Below are 18,583 nucleotides of genomic sequence, written 5' to 3'. Positions count from 1 at the left end.
TGAATCTGTCTGGGAAAGTCACATTATATGCAGTATAACAATAAAGGCACTTGAGTTATAATCTGATACAATTCCTTTGTAAAGGAAAGCTGTCAGGTCCTGGCTGGGGGGCTCTAGGCATCTCTATGGGGTCACAGCCAGGTCCTGCACACACAGGAGCCTCTAGCCATCTCTGTGCTACTGTTTTTGATTGTCCCCAATTAGAGGCAGATGTCTCTCGTTGCCTCTAATTGGGGACTATATTTAAGTTCAGCAGTTGCCACAACCAGTGTGGATCATTGTTTGTGCTGTGCGCACGCACGCACGCACGCACGCACGCACGCACGCACGCACGCACGCACGCACGCACGCACGCACGCACGCACGCACGCACGCACAGTTTGCGGGTTGACCCTCCTATCGTTATAATAAAAGGATGTTTCCCTTTACTCGCTCTGAGCCTTGTGTCCTGCCTACCTATGACTGTGATAAAAGCTGCATAGGTCCAACAACTCCACATCAAAATGCAACCTAATAGAAAATCCATCTCAAAACAAACACGTGTGTTAATGAAGAGCTAACCTCAACTCAAGGACAATACGCCCATGGCCTTGTAAGCGTCTCATTAACTGGAACAGCGGCATCATCAGAACATGTGTGCAGGAAGACAAACACAAGACAATCAGCCCCCAATCAGCCCCCAATCCCCCTCTGGCCCCCCAACTGGAGCAACACAAAGCAGAGGAAGGGAAGGGCGAGGAGGATGCACGCTCCTCTCTCATCCAGAACTCCCGAAGACACGGAGCCATCTCTGTTTTCTCAGGAGCCTGTAATCAGCCGGAAACATTGAGGATCAAACTGAGCTGATTGTACAGAGGAGGAGGATTATCAACCATAACTGCCCCATTCCAGGCCTGTGTGAGGAATGTAACAGGTCAACGAACCCCCACCCAGCCTGGTCCATTTCATATTGTTACAACAACAGCTCCACTTCACTGTTATTACTGGCATTATGCACTGATCAACTACGCTTACAACCAAAACACAACCACCCAAGTACAGTACAATTCTTATTCTTGTTCCCCTCCAATTTTTTTTTAATAAATATGGCTTCTATCCTGGGAGGTCGGATCAGTCTGGTTTAAGTATTACTGCCACTCTGTTGTTTCAGGCTTCACATTTGGAGAGAGTTCAGCGCTGATACGCCAGCTGACTTGAATTAATGAACCAGTGTGCTCTGGAAATGTGTAAAATGAGTTCAAACCCTTGTGACACACATGTTGCGGTTTGTGCCTTAATATAACACCTGCACCTTATAAACTAGGAGCCTAAGTGATAAAGGCAAAGTGCTGACATGTAGATAACTACTGTAGCCTCAAGGCTGGTTTGAAATAATTACTGAGACCTCATTTGAAGACCAACTGAGGTAAAGCCATTTAATTGCTTTGGAGAACAAAAACACCCACCCAGATGTTCGATTAGGAACATGAGCGTCAAGGAATATTGCTTTACATTGTTGACTTTCGAAGGGTTTGAGTGAAGAGCTGTAAAGGGTTTTACAAATACCAGATTTTCATGGTATGAGATTAATCACACGTCCATTGATTAATCACATGTCCATTGATTAATCACATGTCCATTGATTAATCACATGTCCATTGCGATCGACCCTGGCAAACTTTTCATCGCTCCGTGCTTGCAGTCTCAACCGTGGCCGATGACCAAGCTCATATGTTAACCATGCTCTATATACACCGATCAGCCATAACATAATGACCTCCTGCCTAATATTGTGTAGGTCCCCCTTTTGATGCTAAAACAGCCCTGACCCGTCGAGGCATGGACTCCACTAGACCTTTGAAGGTGTGCTGTGGTATCTGGCACCAAGATGTTTGCAGCAGATCCTTTAAGTCCTGTAAATTGCGAGGTGGGGCCTCCATGGATCGGATTTGTTTGTCCAGCACGTCCCACAGATGCTCGATTGGATTGAGATCTGGGGAGTTTGGAAGCCAAGTCAACATCCTGAACTCGTTGTTGTGTTCCTCAAACCATTCCTGAACCATTTTTACTTTGTGGTTATCCTGCTGAAAGAGGCCAAAGCCATCGTTGTCATGAAAGGGTGCACCTGGTCTGTAACTATGTTCAGGTAGGTGGTACGTGAAAAAGCCATTCATCCACATGAATGGCAGGACCCAAGGTTTCACAGCAGAACATTGCCTAAACAATCACGCTGCCTCTGTCGGCTTGTCTTCTTCCCATAGTGCATCCTGGTGCCATGTGTTCTCCAGGTAAGCGACGCACGCGCACCCGGCCATCCATGTGAGTTCAAAATAATTTGTGATTCATCAGACCAGGCCACCTTCTTCCATGGCTCTATGGTCCAGTTCTGATGCTCACATGTCCATTGTAGGCACTTTCGGCAGTAGACAGGGGTCAGCATGGGCACCATGACTGGTTGGTATCAGCATTAACTTTTTCAGCAATTTGAGCTACTGTAGCTCATCTGTTGGATCGGACCACACGGGCCAGCCTTCGCTCCCCACATTCATCAATGAGCATTGGCCACCCATGATCCTGTCGCTTGTTCACCGCTTTTCCTTCCTTGGACCTCTTTTGATAGGTGATCTGCAGACCGGGAACATGAGCTGCAGTTTTTTGGAGATGCTCTGACCCAGTCGTCTACCCATCACAATTTGGTCCATGACAAATTGGCTCAGATCATTTTTCCTGCTTCTAACACATCAACTTTGAGGACAGAATGTTCACTTGCTGTCTAATATACCCCACCCACTGACAAGTGCCACGATAATGAGATTATCAGTGTTATTCACTTAACCTGTCAGTGGTCATAATGTTATGGCAGATTGGTGTATAATCCATTTGTTTTCTGCCCGTTACAACAGTACATTGCACATACAGTACATACTACAGCACCTAAGGTAAATGTACATTTTGTTCAGCTTGATCTTACACTTCAATTATGTGAATGTAACCTAGAAACAATTCAAAGAAACAAAATGATAATTTTTTTCAAGTGCATGCAGAAATCAGTGGCACCCCTAGAAAATCAAACAAACAGACTTTTTGACCATTATTCCAATTTCACATTGAACGTTCAAAGTGGTCACCCATTAAGTGAATATGAGGTGACACACAGGCTTAACTCCTTTATCCATCATCATTGGAAAGGCCAGAAAACAAATGAAACCATGAAACCAATATTACAAATCAGCCAATGAGTGTAGAAACATGCCTACACGCCGGAACGTACCCAGGTCCAATATTAAGGCAATAATGAAGACATTTTCAACAGATGGAGTTATGATCAAACTGCATGTGTGTTTTGTCCCCACACGCAGTGAGTCGGACGGTTCAAATGGCCACTCCAACAAGTTATTTGGAAGGGTTACTAGAAGAAAGCTTTTTCCAAACCACAAACATAAGCACCTGGAGTTTGCTAAAGTCACTGGAACTTTGGAACCAGGTTCTATGTACTGATGAGTCCACAACAACAGAGGTTGGACTTAAAACGAACATTCCCGAGCTTGTCCCTCTGGGCCAAACAAACTAATGAAACAGGGACTTCTATGATTAGACCTGATGTTTTGGGTGGAGATAAAGCTTCGGCATTGCTTACAAAGTTGGAAAATATTTACAGTAAAGGTTTGAGGAGATGTTTAAGCCGGTCAGATATTACGTTTCACACTCCTTACAGAGAGAAACAATAACAGTTTTTTCATCATTACAGGGACACTATCCAACTGATTTTTCTACAACTACGGAGTTTACAGTAGATGCTCTAAGCATTAGTTCAGGCCTAGGCCTGGATCCTGGTCCAGTGTGGCCTGTTCACCTCAGTGTCTGTCATAGCCCAGCATTTAGACCTCTGGTTCCCTGTGGCTCGAGGAACAATGGTGTTTTGTGGGATTACATTGCAAAGAATAAAAATGGTTAATTGCTAATATCTATATGTATATTAGATTCAACGTTATTGTCATTGAACAGTACGAGTACAGTACAACAAAATGCAGTAAGCATCTAACCAGAAGTGCAAATACAAATATTAAGTAGTGTATGTTACATGGGGAATGTATGGATGTGCAATGCAGTGCAAAATGACAATACAGTATGTACAGGATACAGCTCCGGAAATAATTTAGAGACCACTGCAACTTTTTTTTCCAAAAAAGTTGAAAAGGAAAGTTTTGAGTGAGGAACAGAAGTGTTCAATTTCCAGTGGTCTCTTTGTTTTAACCCTTCTGTTCCTCACTCAAAACCTTCCTTCTCTTAATTTTTTCCGGAGCTGCCCAAACAAGTCACAGTCACTGCCCAAACAAGTCACAGTCACTGCCCAAACAATTCTTTAATGCAAATAGAACTCTAGTAAACGTGTATTGTTAATTGTGGATGTGAGTGCATCTCGCATGCAGTGAGGAAGAGGTTTCAGGAGACTAATCCATGGTTCGAAGTTGGAGAGTAAACAGACTTGGTTACATTTTGTTGTCACAAAGTCCAAAGATCTTACATTTGACGCAACCTCCTCCAGGAGACTTAAACCTGTCCGCAAGTGGATATTCCAGCAAGACATGGACTCCATCAAGAAAGCACACATCAAAATCCACAAAGAAATGATTTGTTGACCACAAAATCCAAATGTTGCAATGGCCATCTCAGTCACAGGATCTGAATTCAGAACATAAGCATGGATGGGAGATTCTCAAGGATCTTGATAAATTCTGTGTGGAGAAATAATTTAAGAATTCATCAAATGTCGTCTCTAATCTCAAAATGAAAGATATAGGAAAAGACTTACTGCAGTCATCATTGCAAGAGAATGTGCACAAAATACTGAAAACAAGGGTGACATACATTTTGAGACGGACTTCTATGGGAAATCGGTAGATTTTCTTGAATCATAAATATATTCCAAAATATTCCACGTTAAATATAATTTCCTTTTTCTATTCAAAACAGTCAGCACTAATAGTCCTTGGTCATTTAAACTTCAAAGAGCTGGAATACAATAAATTGTCCCTGCCTAAATACTTAACATTTTGATTTAATCTAAAAAGTGGTGAATTGAGTAAGCACATCTTGAATTCCTACAATGCATTTTTGCACTGCATTGTAGATTTGGCTGTATAATAATTTAGCATAGAAAAGACAAATACTGTAGGATTTGGCTGTATGAAAATACAATATAGACCAGACAAGTACTGTAGGATTTGGCTGTATGAAAATACAATATAGACCAGACAAGTACTGTAAGATTTGGCTGTATGAAAATACAATATAGACCAGACATGTGCTGTAGATTTGGCTGTATGAAAATGCAATATAGAACAGACAAGTTGTGTAGATTTGGCTGTATAACAATAAATATAGAACAGACAGGCACTATAGTTTTGGTGTATGACAATGTAATATAGAACAGACAGGTACTATAGTTTTGGTGTATGACAATTTAATATAGAACAGACAGGTACTATAGATTTGGCTGTGTGACAATGTAATATAGACCAGACATGCAGCGTATACTTTAATTACTGATCATTCTGCCTGACCCTTTACAAATGGCCTTCAACATATCTCTGCAGGACCCTTATTTATGAACTCCAAGATGACGTCTGAGAGAATTAGGGTTAAATGTAGAAGGAGTGATGATGTGGAGGGCTGTTAAGGGACGTGCTGACATGCAAAACAAACACTAAGTGTATCAGTCCCAACCTTCCTTAGGGGCCCTCTCTGTGTATACGTGTGTTTATGTCAGTGTGTGAAGAGGCTGTCAGATACTAAAGCATTACAGCTTTCCCTCAGGAGCTGATTCTCAAGGCTCCTATTCACCAACGACAACCATTTAATCTATCTCAAGCCAACGTGAGAATAACATATTACCTTCTTCCTGTTCCCGGTGCATTCCGTGCCACCGCGGCCCACCGTCGTCTCTGCCTCGTAATGCGACCCACAGCCCAAACCCGTCGTTGTTTACTTTGGCTGGCACGAATATGACAGGACTTGAAGTGAGCCAGAGGCAGAGAACAATGCTGGAAGTTTCAGCCATTCTTTTTTTTTCACATGCTTATTAAACTCTCTTCAAAGCCTTTAAACCACATCAGGGGTAAGAGGCAAAACGCTTAAGAAAATAATATCTGGGAGACCTGTGTGTGAGTGTGTGTATGTGAGAGAGCCAGGGAGAGAGAGAATATAGAGGTGGTTTTGGTCTCTCCCACAGTGACTGCTGACCTTGGCCTTGCCTGCCTGTCTCCTGTTCACTGGCTGTTTTTGGGGATCTGTCGGCTGTTTCATACAGTAACACATCTTCACACACACACATTCAACCCTCGTCTCTGCCTTTCAACCTTCAGTCAAAATCACTCTCACAGCCAAATAAGGAAATATAAGCTGTATGGGATGTCGTCTATCACCATCAGAAAACCATATGCTCGCCATAATGGAGCCATAAAAATGTGTTTGGCTCTATACTCAAACAATGACAATGAGGATAAAGTAGAGATTATCAGCTTTAATTTAAGGGTATTCACTTATTTTACATATTTTCCCCAATATAACCTTTGGGGATATTGGCTTGACAGGTGTTTCTTGTTAGTCAGCTGTGTTTTTACAAATCATCTTGTAAGCATAAGAGTGCTGTCACAACGTCTGCTGTTTATTCTAGGCTTAGCATTTGTCTTTTGAGTATTCTATCTGTGTCTGTCAAAAGGTGTTAAGGAAGCCATTATGCGGCTGAAAACATATTTCACAGTCAGAGCTAGGCTGACCAAAAACAACCGTTTGAAAGAAGGAAAGAACTCAGAGATCACAAATGGCCTGGTTGGCCAATGAAGACCTCTACCGTAGGTGACCAAAGAATGCTCACTATGATGAATGAAAATCAATTAATACAACAGAACTACAGAGGACACTGTACACAGCAAAAAAAAACCTCTAGCTAGCCTTGGGTTTGCAGTTTGCTAAAATATACTTAAGGGTCTCCTGAGTTCTGGAAACAGTGGACAGATTACAGAATATTAACATTGAACAGAATGATGACAGCAGAAAACAGTGCAGGAATTAAAGAACTGGCACAATGCCTCATCTGTGAATTATGTTTGAGGAATTTTATGGAATCGGTAAGTATTGCAAACAACAAACAACAACGGATTACTTTCGGAGGGATGAAATAAAGGGATTATGTATACAAAGTATTGCCAATTAAAGTGGTGAAATATTCTAAAAGTGGATAATCTATACTTTTACCTAACAGTAATTGTTTGATTTCAAACCCAAATTGCTTGAGTATAGCGCCAAAAGAAGAAAACAATGCTTTTGAGATCAGTATGTGTGAATATTCGTCACTTCACTACGACTTGTGCGCCCTCCAGTGACAACGGTTCGAACAGTAGCGTTGAAGGCTTTAAAACTTTTATTTTGAAAGCAACGTTTTACACGGAAATAGCAAGCCAACACGTTGGCGTACTTCTGGTTCTGAACACAGCCAGAGAAGAACAGAGTAGACAACACAAACATGTCTTACAGCGCAAAAATAGGCCCGTCTATTCTGAGCAGTGACCTTGCTTGCCTGGGCAGTGAATGTGTCCGAATGATGGAGTGCGGTGCTGATTACCTGCACCTCGACGTTATGGACGGGTAAGCAAAACCAAATCATGTGCTCGCTACCAATACATTGATTTCTGCTAAGGCTTGTTAGCTATTAAGCATTGGTACAACAGCAATCATATATCATTCAATTAGATATTGCTAATTAGGTTAGCTTGTTTTACATGTGTTAATACACGCACATGTAATTTAAAATGAGATGTTGCCGTTGTGGTTTTTTTGTTTTTTTTACTTCTGCTAAATTAATTGTGGAAGTCAAGTTAAAGTAGTATAACGTTAAATTAGATTGCAAAGCCAGTACATTGCACCGCTTTGCTTACATTATGCGACTGATTACAACATCCGCATGTGTCTTATATTTAGGTCGTTCTCTTATTCTGCATTGATACTGTCAAGTTATTTAATGACAATCAGTACATTTTATTAAGCCGTTTCTACATCGGCAGTGGTCACAAAGTGCTTATGCAAATACATCAAAGAACAGTTAATATGATACCTGGAAAAAACTCCATAGGTAGGTAGGAACCAAGTTAGTGAGAAACCTAGGTAGGGAGGAACCTTGTTAGGTGCCAGTCTTCTGTGTGTGTGTTGGGAGATCATGAATACAAGACTCTTTAAAGCTATACTTCATCTACATAGTCAGAAAAGACAGGGGTAAGCCGGGGTCTTCAGCCAGAATGTAGATCAGTAACATGACCTCGAGGACTTTGGACAGGGACACCCAGGAGGGGTTGTGGGCAGTAACAGCAGGAGTCTTCAGGCAGAATGTAGATCAGCAACACCACCAGATGGATGTTGGACAGGAACAGCCAGGAGTCAACAGACCAGGTAGTCCTGAGGCATCATCCTAGAGCTCAGATGCTCCTAAGATCCTAAAAGACAAAAGAGAAATTAGAAATAGCCCGCATAAGATCCAACAGGGCCCCAGATAAGGCAGGATAAATAACACCACAGGACAGACTGACCCCTAACCTGACACAAACTATTGCAACATAGATACTGGGGCCTGTGACGGAGGGGGTCAACCGGAGTGATCAGTCACACGCGCGGCTGATGATTTTGCCTCATTTCCCTGCAGCCATTTTGTTCCTAACATCACGTTTGGTCATCCCATGGTGGAGTGCCTGAGGAAATGCGTGGGACCGGATCCTTTCTTCGGTGAGTTGGCTTGCGTTGACACAACGAAAGCGCCACCAGGGGTGCTGACTTAGGACTGTGTTTTCTCCCAGACATGCACATGATGGTGTCGAGGCCTGAGCAGTGGGTCCAGCCGATGGCAGCGGCAGGAGCCAGTCAGTACACGTTCCACCTGGAGGCCACCACCAACGCCGGGAACCTCATCAAAGAGATCCGACAGAATGGCATGAAGGTGAGGCCGAGAGGGTATTGGCAGGGAGCGGGGAGGGGGGGGGGGGGGGGGGGGTGGGGTCGACATTGACTAAGTAGGGTTTCCAATAGGACAAACAGTTGTAGGTTTCCTTTGGATGCTAATGTGTGTTTGTTGTAGGTAGGCCTGGCCATAAAGCCCGGGACCACAGTGGAGGTACTGGCCCCGTGGGCTGGGCAGATCGACATGGCCCTGGTCATGACTGTGGAGCCTGGCTTTGGAGGCCAGAAGTTTATGGAGGACATGATGCCCAAGGTAGTGTTTGGGTCTGTGTGTTGCCGCTGTGTAAGTGTTCTTTTGTGTCTACCTCTGGCTCACTTGGTGGAGGGGAGTCTGGTAAACTGTGTTGTCCTCGTCTGAAACCCTGACGCCCAAGGCCGGTCAGTTAATTCTGGGTTAGGGTTCCACAGTCTTCTCTTATGCTGTTTAGATTTGTGTTAGGGGAGTTTTTTTTTTCTTCCTTAGGTTTGTGGCGCTACCTACAACAAAATATTTTTTTTAAATTCAGATACCTTTCCATGGCTGATCTTTTATGACCAATCAGTGAAAAGCCCTGGATGTGCCGGCTTGGGAAAACCCAGCCATATTTGCTGTTGTGGACAGTGGGTCAAATAAGGGCTGTCATTGAGGTGTATCTGTTTGTCTAGGTCAGCTGGCTGAGGAGTCAGTTTCCCTCTTTGGACATTGAAGTGGACGGAGGAGTGGGTCCCTCTACTATCCATAAGTGTGCTGAGGTGAGAGCCTGGGTCCCCCTAACATGTCATCCCGGGGCGCTCTGTGTTTGTAACTGTGTTTACATCAGGAGGTTTTGTGCGTGTGTGTGTTTCTGTGCGTGTGTGTGTGTGGTAGGCGGGTGCTAACATGATCGTGTCAGGCAGCGCGGTGGTGAGCAGCGACGACCCTCGGTCAGTCATCGCCATGCTGAGAACCGCCGTTTCCGAGGCCATCCAGAAACGCTCGCTGGATCGCTGATGTGTCGCCTTCGTGGCTTGAGAGCCCCACGGTAGCGGGACCGTGTTTCTCTGTTGGGGTCAGGGAGGGGTGTGGGCGCACGCCGATCAGCGGTCCCGTGACCGGTTGATCCAGTGAGGCTCTGGCCCTGCCCCTCAATACCGCAGAAACTCGAAACGAACCCAGTCAACCTCAAAGCGCAACACGCTCGGCTAGGATCACTGCTTAACTGTAACATTTTACCCACCAATCAGCTTAGGCCTGTGAACGGTTCCAACTTTGTTGAGAGTGGAGCAGTGGTTGTGTCGACTTCATAAGACAGTTGTAAACATTCCAGAATATTATTCCTTTTTTGAATACTGTTATGTTGGAATAATGATGATTTATTTCTGACAGAAAAAAATAAAATCAAAACAAATGGAGTATAATTTTTTTCATAGATTATCTTCTCAGACACTAGATGGCAAGCTTGCTCAAACGATTCTTGATTCGTCCCCTACATACATGATTGTGTTCTTTTTCCCCCCTTTAAATCACTGTTGTCTTATGTTATCTAGACTTCTTCATGTTTAACGTTTTGGTATTAAGTGGTGATATGAATGAGTGCGTTAATGATCCCCCTCGTCCAACACTTTCATGTGTCACTTTCATTTGGGATTTGAAGTTCATGTCTGTGCAAACTTGAATGCGTGCATAGGTGAACAGAGTGCAAGGCTCTGAGTGCTAAGCTGGGACAGGGCAAATTGTGAATTACAGGATAAGTAGCTAATAATAAATATACACAGTTTATCTAACACTTTAGTTCTAGTGAATAAAGGAAGAAGAATGCCAGGCGTTTCCCTCCCCCAGTAACCTGTGTTAGTTAAATTGGTCTCAAAGCACTACTACAACTACAATAAATGTTCTCTGCGATGGGGAACATCTCTATGCCGGTGGTACTCAAACCTGTTCACTGGAGATCCCATATCTTTTGCCAGAAGTTCTAGCAACAACATTTTTGGGGAGGTCAGATTGTCTTCCTCCCACACCTGACCCCAAATCTGATAAAAGAACCTAAATAGGTACAGTTTGATTTTTAATTAAGCAAATAACCCAGTTTTTTTCCACATAACATCTGGGCGAGTGAGGTTTGTCAAACCAGAATTTAAGCAACCTTGGAATTCCCGGTTCCAGGAACAGCTCTGAACACAGCCTCTGGACATAGCCTGATAAGAAACCATAGCAACGAATTCTCAGAAGCAAACCTATCTAGTTGATTTACTTTATCCTATCGAATATAGATGGGTCTTCTTGGCCATTCAGATTCTAGATCATTTAGAAGATTTTCCTTCCGAATGTTGAATAAAATTGTTTTAGGAAGACGTGTTTAAAACCGTTTAACCTTGTACTCCTGGCAACAGCTTTGGTCCCACTCACATAAAGTCTTCTACCCATAACCAAATTGATGCCTGACATTCAAGCCATTAAGTCAAATGAATAAAACAAAACTTACTGCATTTCAAACAACTAAGTGAAGGTTGGTGAAAGCGACAGCAGCCACTTGCATCCAGGTGCCTTGTGGCACTGTGCAGAAACATGTTCTGAAAATAGGCTTCAAGGCCTAGATTTTGGACAGTGCAACTTGCATTTACTTTGTCCGCAATTCTCTGCCAGCCTCCTTTTGGCTTTAGCTGTTGTAGCTGCATTACTTTTAGGGTGAATCTGTAAACACATGTTGTGTGTTCTTACAAGCATTTCTGGTTCCAGACGTGTGAAATATCGGGCTCTGTCTGTTGATTCTGTATCTGTGTTTCTCTGACATCGACGGGGACCTTTGGGAACACTGCATGTACATGACAGTAGTCGGATCAACCAATCTATGCTCATCTTAGCCTAATTACTGAGATAAAAAGGGAATCCTGAATTTGTTAAACCATCTTTCTTGAATAGCCCTCCAGGGATATCCAGCAATCTGTAGTGATCGCCATAGTGTGCACAGGCCAGTTTAATGACCACTTCTGCTGACCTGTTTGCTGAAATGGGGACAGAAGGGAAGAACAGAACGTGGCGCCAGCACTTTCATGATATCTCTAACTTGTTCTTATAGGCAGATGTCTTTGGTTTGGTTGCAGTAGATAAGAAGGGCTGGTTGAAAGGAGAGACAGAGTTGTTTCTTTCGTTGTTGGAACACTGGGTTGTCTGGTTGAGGTGTGGACAACTGCATAGGCTAAAGCTGAGCAACCAGGTCACAGTGGTATATGGGACATGCTACACTTCAATTTGTTACGATTTCATATATTACGTTACGATATATTGTATTACAATGTGATACTAAAATGAATCATATCTTAAGAATTTACAAAAGCATGTTAAGGATGACCTATAATGTGTGATATGTTACAAATGTGATTTAGGGTTAAGCATGACACCTTGGGCTTATAGGGCCCAGTGTCTCTTCAGGGGAGCTCTGGTTTTTTGATCCAATTCCCAAAAAATATATATTTTTTGCATTTTAAACCATGCGCATAACTTACTCTGAGATGTCTGCTTGTTTTGTGACCTGATGTTAATGCAGCTGGGATGTTTTAAAAAAATCAGCTGTTTAACTCAACTGCACTCACCACTGCCCCCTAGTGGCCAGTCTGTACCCTAACATAATGCAGCGTATGTTATGAATTCAACTGTCAAATGAAATATTTACGTAAAACAACTTGCGTATTCCCCAGAGACCAGCCTGATGTGAGTAGTGACAACCTAGTCCGTAGATGACACTGTGCTACAAGGAGCCAACATTTTCCCAAACTGGAAATGTAAATTATCGAGGATCCTCTGACCCATTCATCATCGTTCTCAGCTAGTCCTCGCCAACTGCGTCTCACATGAGGATCGTTTGGAACGTGCCAATTAAGATTGGAATTTTGGATTACAATATGCATACAGGCTGCAGCGTTTGTTGCTCTAACCGAATAGTCCACAACGTTCTTTTCACCCGATTCTTCTAAGAAAGACACAGTGTAACACAGGCATAGTGAATAAGGTGTAGTGTGTTTTCTGTTAAAAATTATATTAAGGTATAAAGTGCATACCAAAGTGAGGTCCCTGTACTGAATGGTTTGGTATGAATACTTGGATCCTTACACCCCTAAGAATCACACACGACATACTTTTTAGCTGCGAGCCGCTTGTTCTTAATAATGCACACATATCTGGGAGGCAATTCAGATTCTCCTGCAATATTGATGGCAGAAATCAGTATTTCTGTTTCAGTGTAACATATGTAAGACAGGGGTTTTATGGAGACTCTAAATTGGAGAATATTTTTACAGAAACGTACAAAAACAAATTCAGCTATTGTCCTAAACCTGGCTTCTGTACTCACATAATTTTTTTAAATTTTACATGTGTGTGGGCGTGTGGTGTAGAGACTAGTAGGCACAAATTAGAGGTTCTCTTATGTCTAGTTATGACAAAGTTTTCCTACAGTTGGATCTCTGTCATTTCTCAAAGACTGCACTATCATTACAAGACCTGACAGAATATCTGTGGTGAAAATCACACGTGCACTTCCTTCTCATTCATGCACTTATCTTCCCATTCCATAACTTGCTCATTAAATCTGTTAAATGTTTTTACCAAAAAATACTGACATACACGCTTTCACATAGGCACTCTAACCACAGACCGTACTCACATCCAACCCGAGGGAATGGAAACATTTCAACACCACTATCAAGCGTATCCATCGCTGCCACTTAGTGGGAGTGAAAGTGAGATTCTGAGTGTTGGATGGAGCCTCTTTCTCTACGTGTTTTCTCCGTCGCTCTTGAACTCGTGCGACGGCGTGTCTACGTGTGTCTCTGGGTTCACTTACAGAACAGCACTCGAATTGCGGGGTACACACTAGAACGTGATTAGAACCCTATTAAGGTTACACATGGGTTTCTGCCTCTTGTTTTGGAACTGAGATGAATGTATACAGTGAGGGGAAACAAATATTTGATCCCCTGCTGATTTTGTACGTTTGCCCACTGACAAAGAAATGATCAGTCTATCATTTTAATGGTAGGTTTATTTGAACAGTGAGAGACAGAATAACAACAACAAAAATCTAGAAAAATGCATGTAATTATTTAATTTTTTTATACATTTGCATTTTAATGAGTGAAATAGGTATTTGATCCCCTCTAATTCAGAATGTTTTCTGGCTCCCAGGTGTCTTTTATACAGGTAACGAGTTGAGATTAGGAGCACACTCTTAAAGGGAGTGCTCCTAATCTCAGCTTGTTACCTGTGTAAAAGAATCCTGTCCACAGAAGCAAACTCCAAGACCAAAGAGACCAAAGAGCTGTCCAAGGATGTCAGGGACAAGATTGTAGATGTACACAAGACTGGAATGGGCTACAAGACCATCGCCAAACAGCTTGGTGAGAAGGTGACAACAGTTGGTGCGATTATTCGCAAATGGAAGAAACACAAAAGAACTGTCAATCGCCCTCGGTCTGGGGCTCAATGCAAGATCTCACCTTGTGGAGTTGCAATGATCATGAGAACAGGGAGGAATCAGCCCAGAACTACATGGGAGGATCTTGTCAATGATCTCAAGGCAGCTGGGACCATAGTCTCCAAGAAAACAATTGGTAACACACTATATGCTGTGAAGGACTGAAATCCTGCAGCGCCCGCAAGGTCCCCCTGCTCAAGAAAACACATGTACAGGCCCGTCTGAAGTTTGCCAATGAACATCTGAATGATTCAGAGGAGAACTGGGTGAAAGTGTTGTGGTCAGACGAAACCAAAATCGAGCTCTTTGGCATCAACTCAACTTGACGTGTTTGGAGGAGGAGAAATGCTGCCTATGCCTATGTGGAAACATTATGCTTTGGGGGTGTTTTTCTGCTAAGGGGACAGGACAACTTCACTGCATCAAAGGGATGATGGGCGGGGCCATAAACCGTCAAATCTTGGGTTAAAACCTCCTTCCCTCAGCCAGGGCATTGAAAATGGATTGTGGATGGGTATTCCAGCGCGACAATGACCCAAAACACAATGACAAGGAAAAAAATGAGTGGCTCAAGAAGAAGCACATTAAGGTCCTGGAGTGGCCTAGCTAGTCTCCAGACCATAATCCCATAGAAAATCTGTGGAGGGAGCTGAAGGTTTGAGTTGCCAAACGTCAGCCTCGAAACCTTAATGACTTGGAGAAGATCTACAAAGAGGAGTGGGATAAAATCCCTCCTGAGATGTGTGCAAACCTGGTGGCCAACTACAAGTAACATCTGACCTCTGTGATTGCTAACAAGGGTTTTGCCACCAAGTATGAAGTCATGTTTTGCAGAGGGTCCGAATACTTATTTCACTCATTAAAATGCAAATCAATTTATAAACATCTTCACATGCGTTTTTCTGGATTGTTTTGTTGTTATTCTTTTATACTGTTAAAATAAACCTCATTGAAGAGGGAACTAACCCAAAGCCCTGCAGAGGGTCCCTGCTGAGTAGGGTTTAGTAGTCAGAGCTCTTTATCACTTGTTGGAATGAACTACCACTGGAAACCAAATTAGAAACCAGTTCTTTGAGAAACACCATCTACTGGGCTTTGACTGGGGGGGGGGGTTAGAATGTGAATAAGATTTAAATCACATCTACAACCATGTAAATCTTAGTGAATGGATTATTTGAACCCAACCATCCAAAGAAAGGCCACGGTATCTTTTGATGAATCTGTTACTGTAAGACACTCTCATTGTCATACTGACATCCCTTTCATCTTCCCCCATTATTCTGCCACTTGACTTCACCTTTCCCTCCTCTACATGTCTCTCTCCACCTTTCCAACCTCTGTATCAAATTTCTCCACCATTCCCAATATCTATCTCTTCTTCACCTTGCAGCCATGTCTCGGCACCTCTACCCATTTTCCAAAGCAGTAATAGCATATTACTTCACTTGTCGCATTGCACATACCAGTTTGTTCATAGTTACCCATGATCCCACAGGAGATGAGAGGCTTAGCATTGATTAGCTTGCCGGTGTCACAGCATAACGGTCTCTTCTGACTGTGTGCGTGTGTTTGTGTGCGTGTGTAAGAGATTGGTCTAATTAGCAATTTTAAAGAAAACTGTAATTGCTTAGAATAACATTAAAAATGTCTTTGCTTTGACCGGGGGCGGAGTGGAATTCGCAGAGGAGAAGACCCACAGGGTGGCTGTCAGTGCAGTCAATTCAAGCACTGTAGTAAGACTGTTTGAATAGGTGGTAAAGTGGTAGCTGATTGGCAGTGGTCTTGACTCTGAGACATAATCAGAAATACTTATAATAATACTAATATGGAATACGATTAAGTTCTGCATTAGCACTGATTTAAGGTCACTTTCAGATGCCTCCTCATGACGTACGGGCAATATTGATGAAAGGGGAATGCTGACCCTAGACCTGCGCTAAATGGCAAGTTCTACTAGAGCCTGTGTTTTTCCAGATAGTAGTGTTGAGTGAAGGCTTGGGGTTTCACAACACTGTGGGACAAGTCAGAAATGTGTACTTCAGTTGTGAATTATCTGGAAAAACATAAAGGCAAAACCTATTTGAGACAAAGTCTTAGTTCTTCACAGCTGCCAACGCACATTTCCTGAATGTGTACCATATTTTCTCAAAACTCATACCATATTTATAAAAACCTGTACTTACCCAAAATGAAAGATTATACCCAAAAGCATATTATCTATCATATTAATATAATATATAAAACTCAAATGTAACACAGAAGCATAAAACCTCTAACCACGGCACTCTGCTGAAAGGAATAGAAAACACCATTATAAAAATGTGTTAATGATTCAGTAAGGTTCACCAGAATCTCGCCTATGAATATTGCAACTTGAATATTACAGACTATAAATAAGGCATGCTGATGTGTACAAATATTTTTTCTGGGTGATTTGCACTGTCTTTCACCACCACTGAAAACAAGTTTTTTTTTTTACACATGTACAGGGTTATAGTCAACCAAATAAATCTTTACTCTACCTCAGCATCCCATTCCTGACTTGGGCCAGAGTTTCACCTACATCTCAAACTATATTTTCTGTCTTCTCCTTATGCTTAAAAATTGCCATTGTCTTGATTTATTCCTTTTGGCTAGATTTCTGAGCTGTTTAAGGTTTATTTTGATAACGATGTTCAAAACGAATAGCTGCTGGGCCTAGGAAACCCTGCATGGTCTACCATGGAAATTTAACGCGTGTGATTCATTTAAAATGTGGGTCCCTGCTATAAAATGGTTGCTTGATCAAATTCGTGGTGCATGCTACATTGGAAGACGGAAGCTCGAGCTATCAATATCTACAAGTTAACACAACTAAATAATGTAGCACCTTGAGTTTTCTTTGGTATGTCTCGTAAAATGTAGTGACATTAAAATCAGCCCTGATGGTTGTTTACGTCACGCTACATTTTCCAAACTATTCATCTAGGCATTTTTATTCTCTCTCTCATGATGTCAACAAGCCCTTTAGTAACAAAAGTACACACACACACAATTTTTGTGTATATTTATAATAGATGGACCAACACTTAACTACTGTGTCGGCAGGTGTGTATATTCATGTTGTTTCATAATTAATGACAGTTGGTTGTTGTCGTGTAGAGCTGAGAGCTCCGCTCACGGCAGGAAGTGCGGTGAGTTCTTTGTTCTTTCACCGTGCTGCCAACCATGTCTGCCGCTCCTCTTCAGAGTCAATTGACTTTGCTCAATGGGCTTTGTTCGTCCATCGGCAAGAAAAAAATGAGACATTTCGCCAATGAGCCGGTCCTAACCAATAGCCCTTTAATACAGCTATTGATCCCCAGCCTCTTGGCAGAGTTTACACTGGGAGCAACGCTCAAGAGACCAACTGATACAGCAGATGAATCAATCGACTTAAATCAATCGACAGTGTATTAGTCAGACCAATTACTGTGGGAACTGTCTCACGTGTGACTGACACACACATGTATGTTTTACTATCAAAGTGAGGACCAGCAATGCAGTACCATTATAAACTATTAAACTATAAAACTGCTCAAAATATTAAGGAGACACTTAGATCGATGAACGAAATATTAAAGATCAAAATCTTTACTGTACATTGTGTAATTTGTTGAGAACAAAATGACATAACGGTCAATGGAAACCAAAATCACCAACCAATTGAGGGCTGGATTCAAACTCTCACTGAAAATGAATAAAAAAGTAAGCAGTTGAAATCACAGTCTATTCCAACTTGCGTGAATTTCATCACACCAACGCATAATGTGACTCAGTAGTGTGTATGGCCCCACGTGCCTGTATGCACTCCTGACTACGTATGGACATGCTCCTGATGAGACGGCGGATGGTGTCCTGGGGGATCTCCTCCCAGACCTGGATCAGGGCATCAGTGAGCTCCTGGACAGTGTGGTGCTACATGGCGGTGTTGGATGCAATGATACATAACGTCCCAGAGATTCTTAATTGGATTCAGGTCTGGGGAATGTGAGGGCCAGTCAAGGGCATCAATACCTTCATCATCCAGGAACTCCTTACACACTCTGGCCACATGAGGCTGGGCATTGTCCTACACCAGGAGGAATCCAGGGCCCACAGCACCAACTTAAGATCTGATGATGGGTCTGAGGATTTCATCCCAGTACCTA

The 18,583-nt window shown here is 42.6% G+C and overlaps 2 protein-coding genes across 2 annotated transcripts in view; one reads left to right on the top strand and one right to left on the bottom strand.

The window, feature by feature from the left end:
* The first annotated feature begins 7,212 nt into the window (after positions 1–7,212).
* On the top strand, positions 7,213–10,362 carry rpe (ribulose-5-phosphate-3-epimerase). The gene is made up of 6 exons (XM_010904559.5): positions 7,213–7,626; positions 8,675–8,754; positions 8,826–8,965; positions 9,104–9,238; positions 9,631–9,717; positions 9,833–10,362. The coding sequence occupies exons 1-6, from the start codon at positions 7,505–7,507 to the stop codon at positions 9,953–9,955; spliced, it is 687 nt and encodes a 228-aa protein (XP_010902861.2). The 5' UTR covers positions 7,213–7,504; the 3' UTR covers positions 9,956–10,362.
* igsf3 (immunoglobulin superfamily, member 3) overlaps positions 7,636–18,583 on the bottom strand; it is an 88,161-nt gene continuing 77,213 nt past the window's right edge. Inside the window, exon 9 of the mRNA XM_010904558.3 lies at positions 7,636–8,468. Within this exon, the coding sequence (XP_010902860.1) occupies positions 8,461–8,468 (8 nt within the window). The 3' untranslated portion in view covers positions 7,636–8,460. The remainder of the gene's footprint in view (positions 8,469–18,583) is intronic.

Source organism: Esox lucius, chromosome 16 (assembly GCF_011004845.1).
Source record: "Esox lucius isolate fEsoLuc1 chromosome 16, fEsoLuc1.pri, whole genome shotgun sequence".
Lineage (NCBI taxonomy): Eukaryota > Metazoa > Chordata > Actinopteri > Esociformes > Esocidae > Esox > Esox lucius.
Note: the sequence above shows the minus strand (reverse complement) of the source record. Positions and strands in the feature narration are given on the sequence as shown.

What these genes read in the sequence shown, in the direction of transcription:
- rpe (XM_010904559.5), top strand. Translation starts at nt 7,505, where the DNA reads ATGTCTTACAGCGCAAAAATAGGCCCGTCTATTCTGAGCAGTGACCTT. An exon ending in GGGACCGGATCCTTTCTTCG is followed by an intron (nt 8,755 to 8,825) that starts GTGAGTTGGCTT and finishes GTTTTCTCCCAG; the next exon opens with ACATGCACATGATGGTGTCG. An exon ending in CTATCCATAAGTGTGCTGAG is followed by an intron (nt 9,718 to 9,832) that starts GTGAGAGCCTGG and finishes TGTGTGTGGTAG; the next exon opens with GCGGGTGCTAACATGATCGT.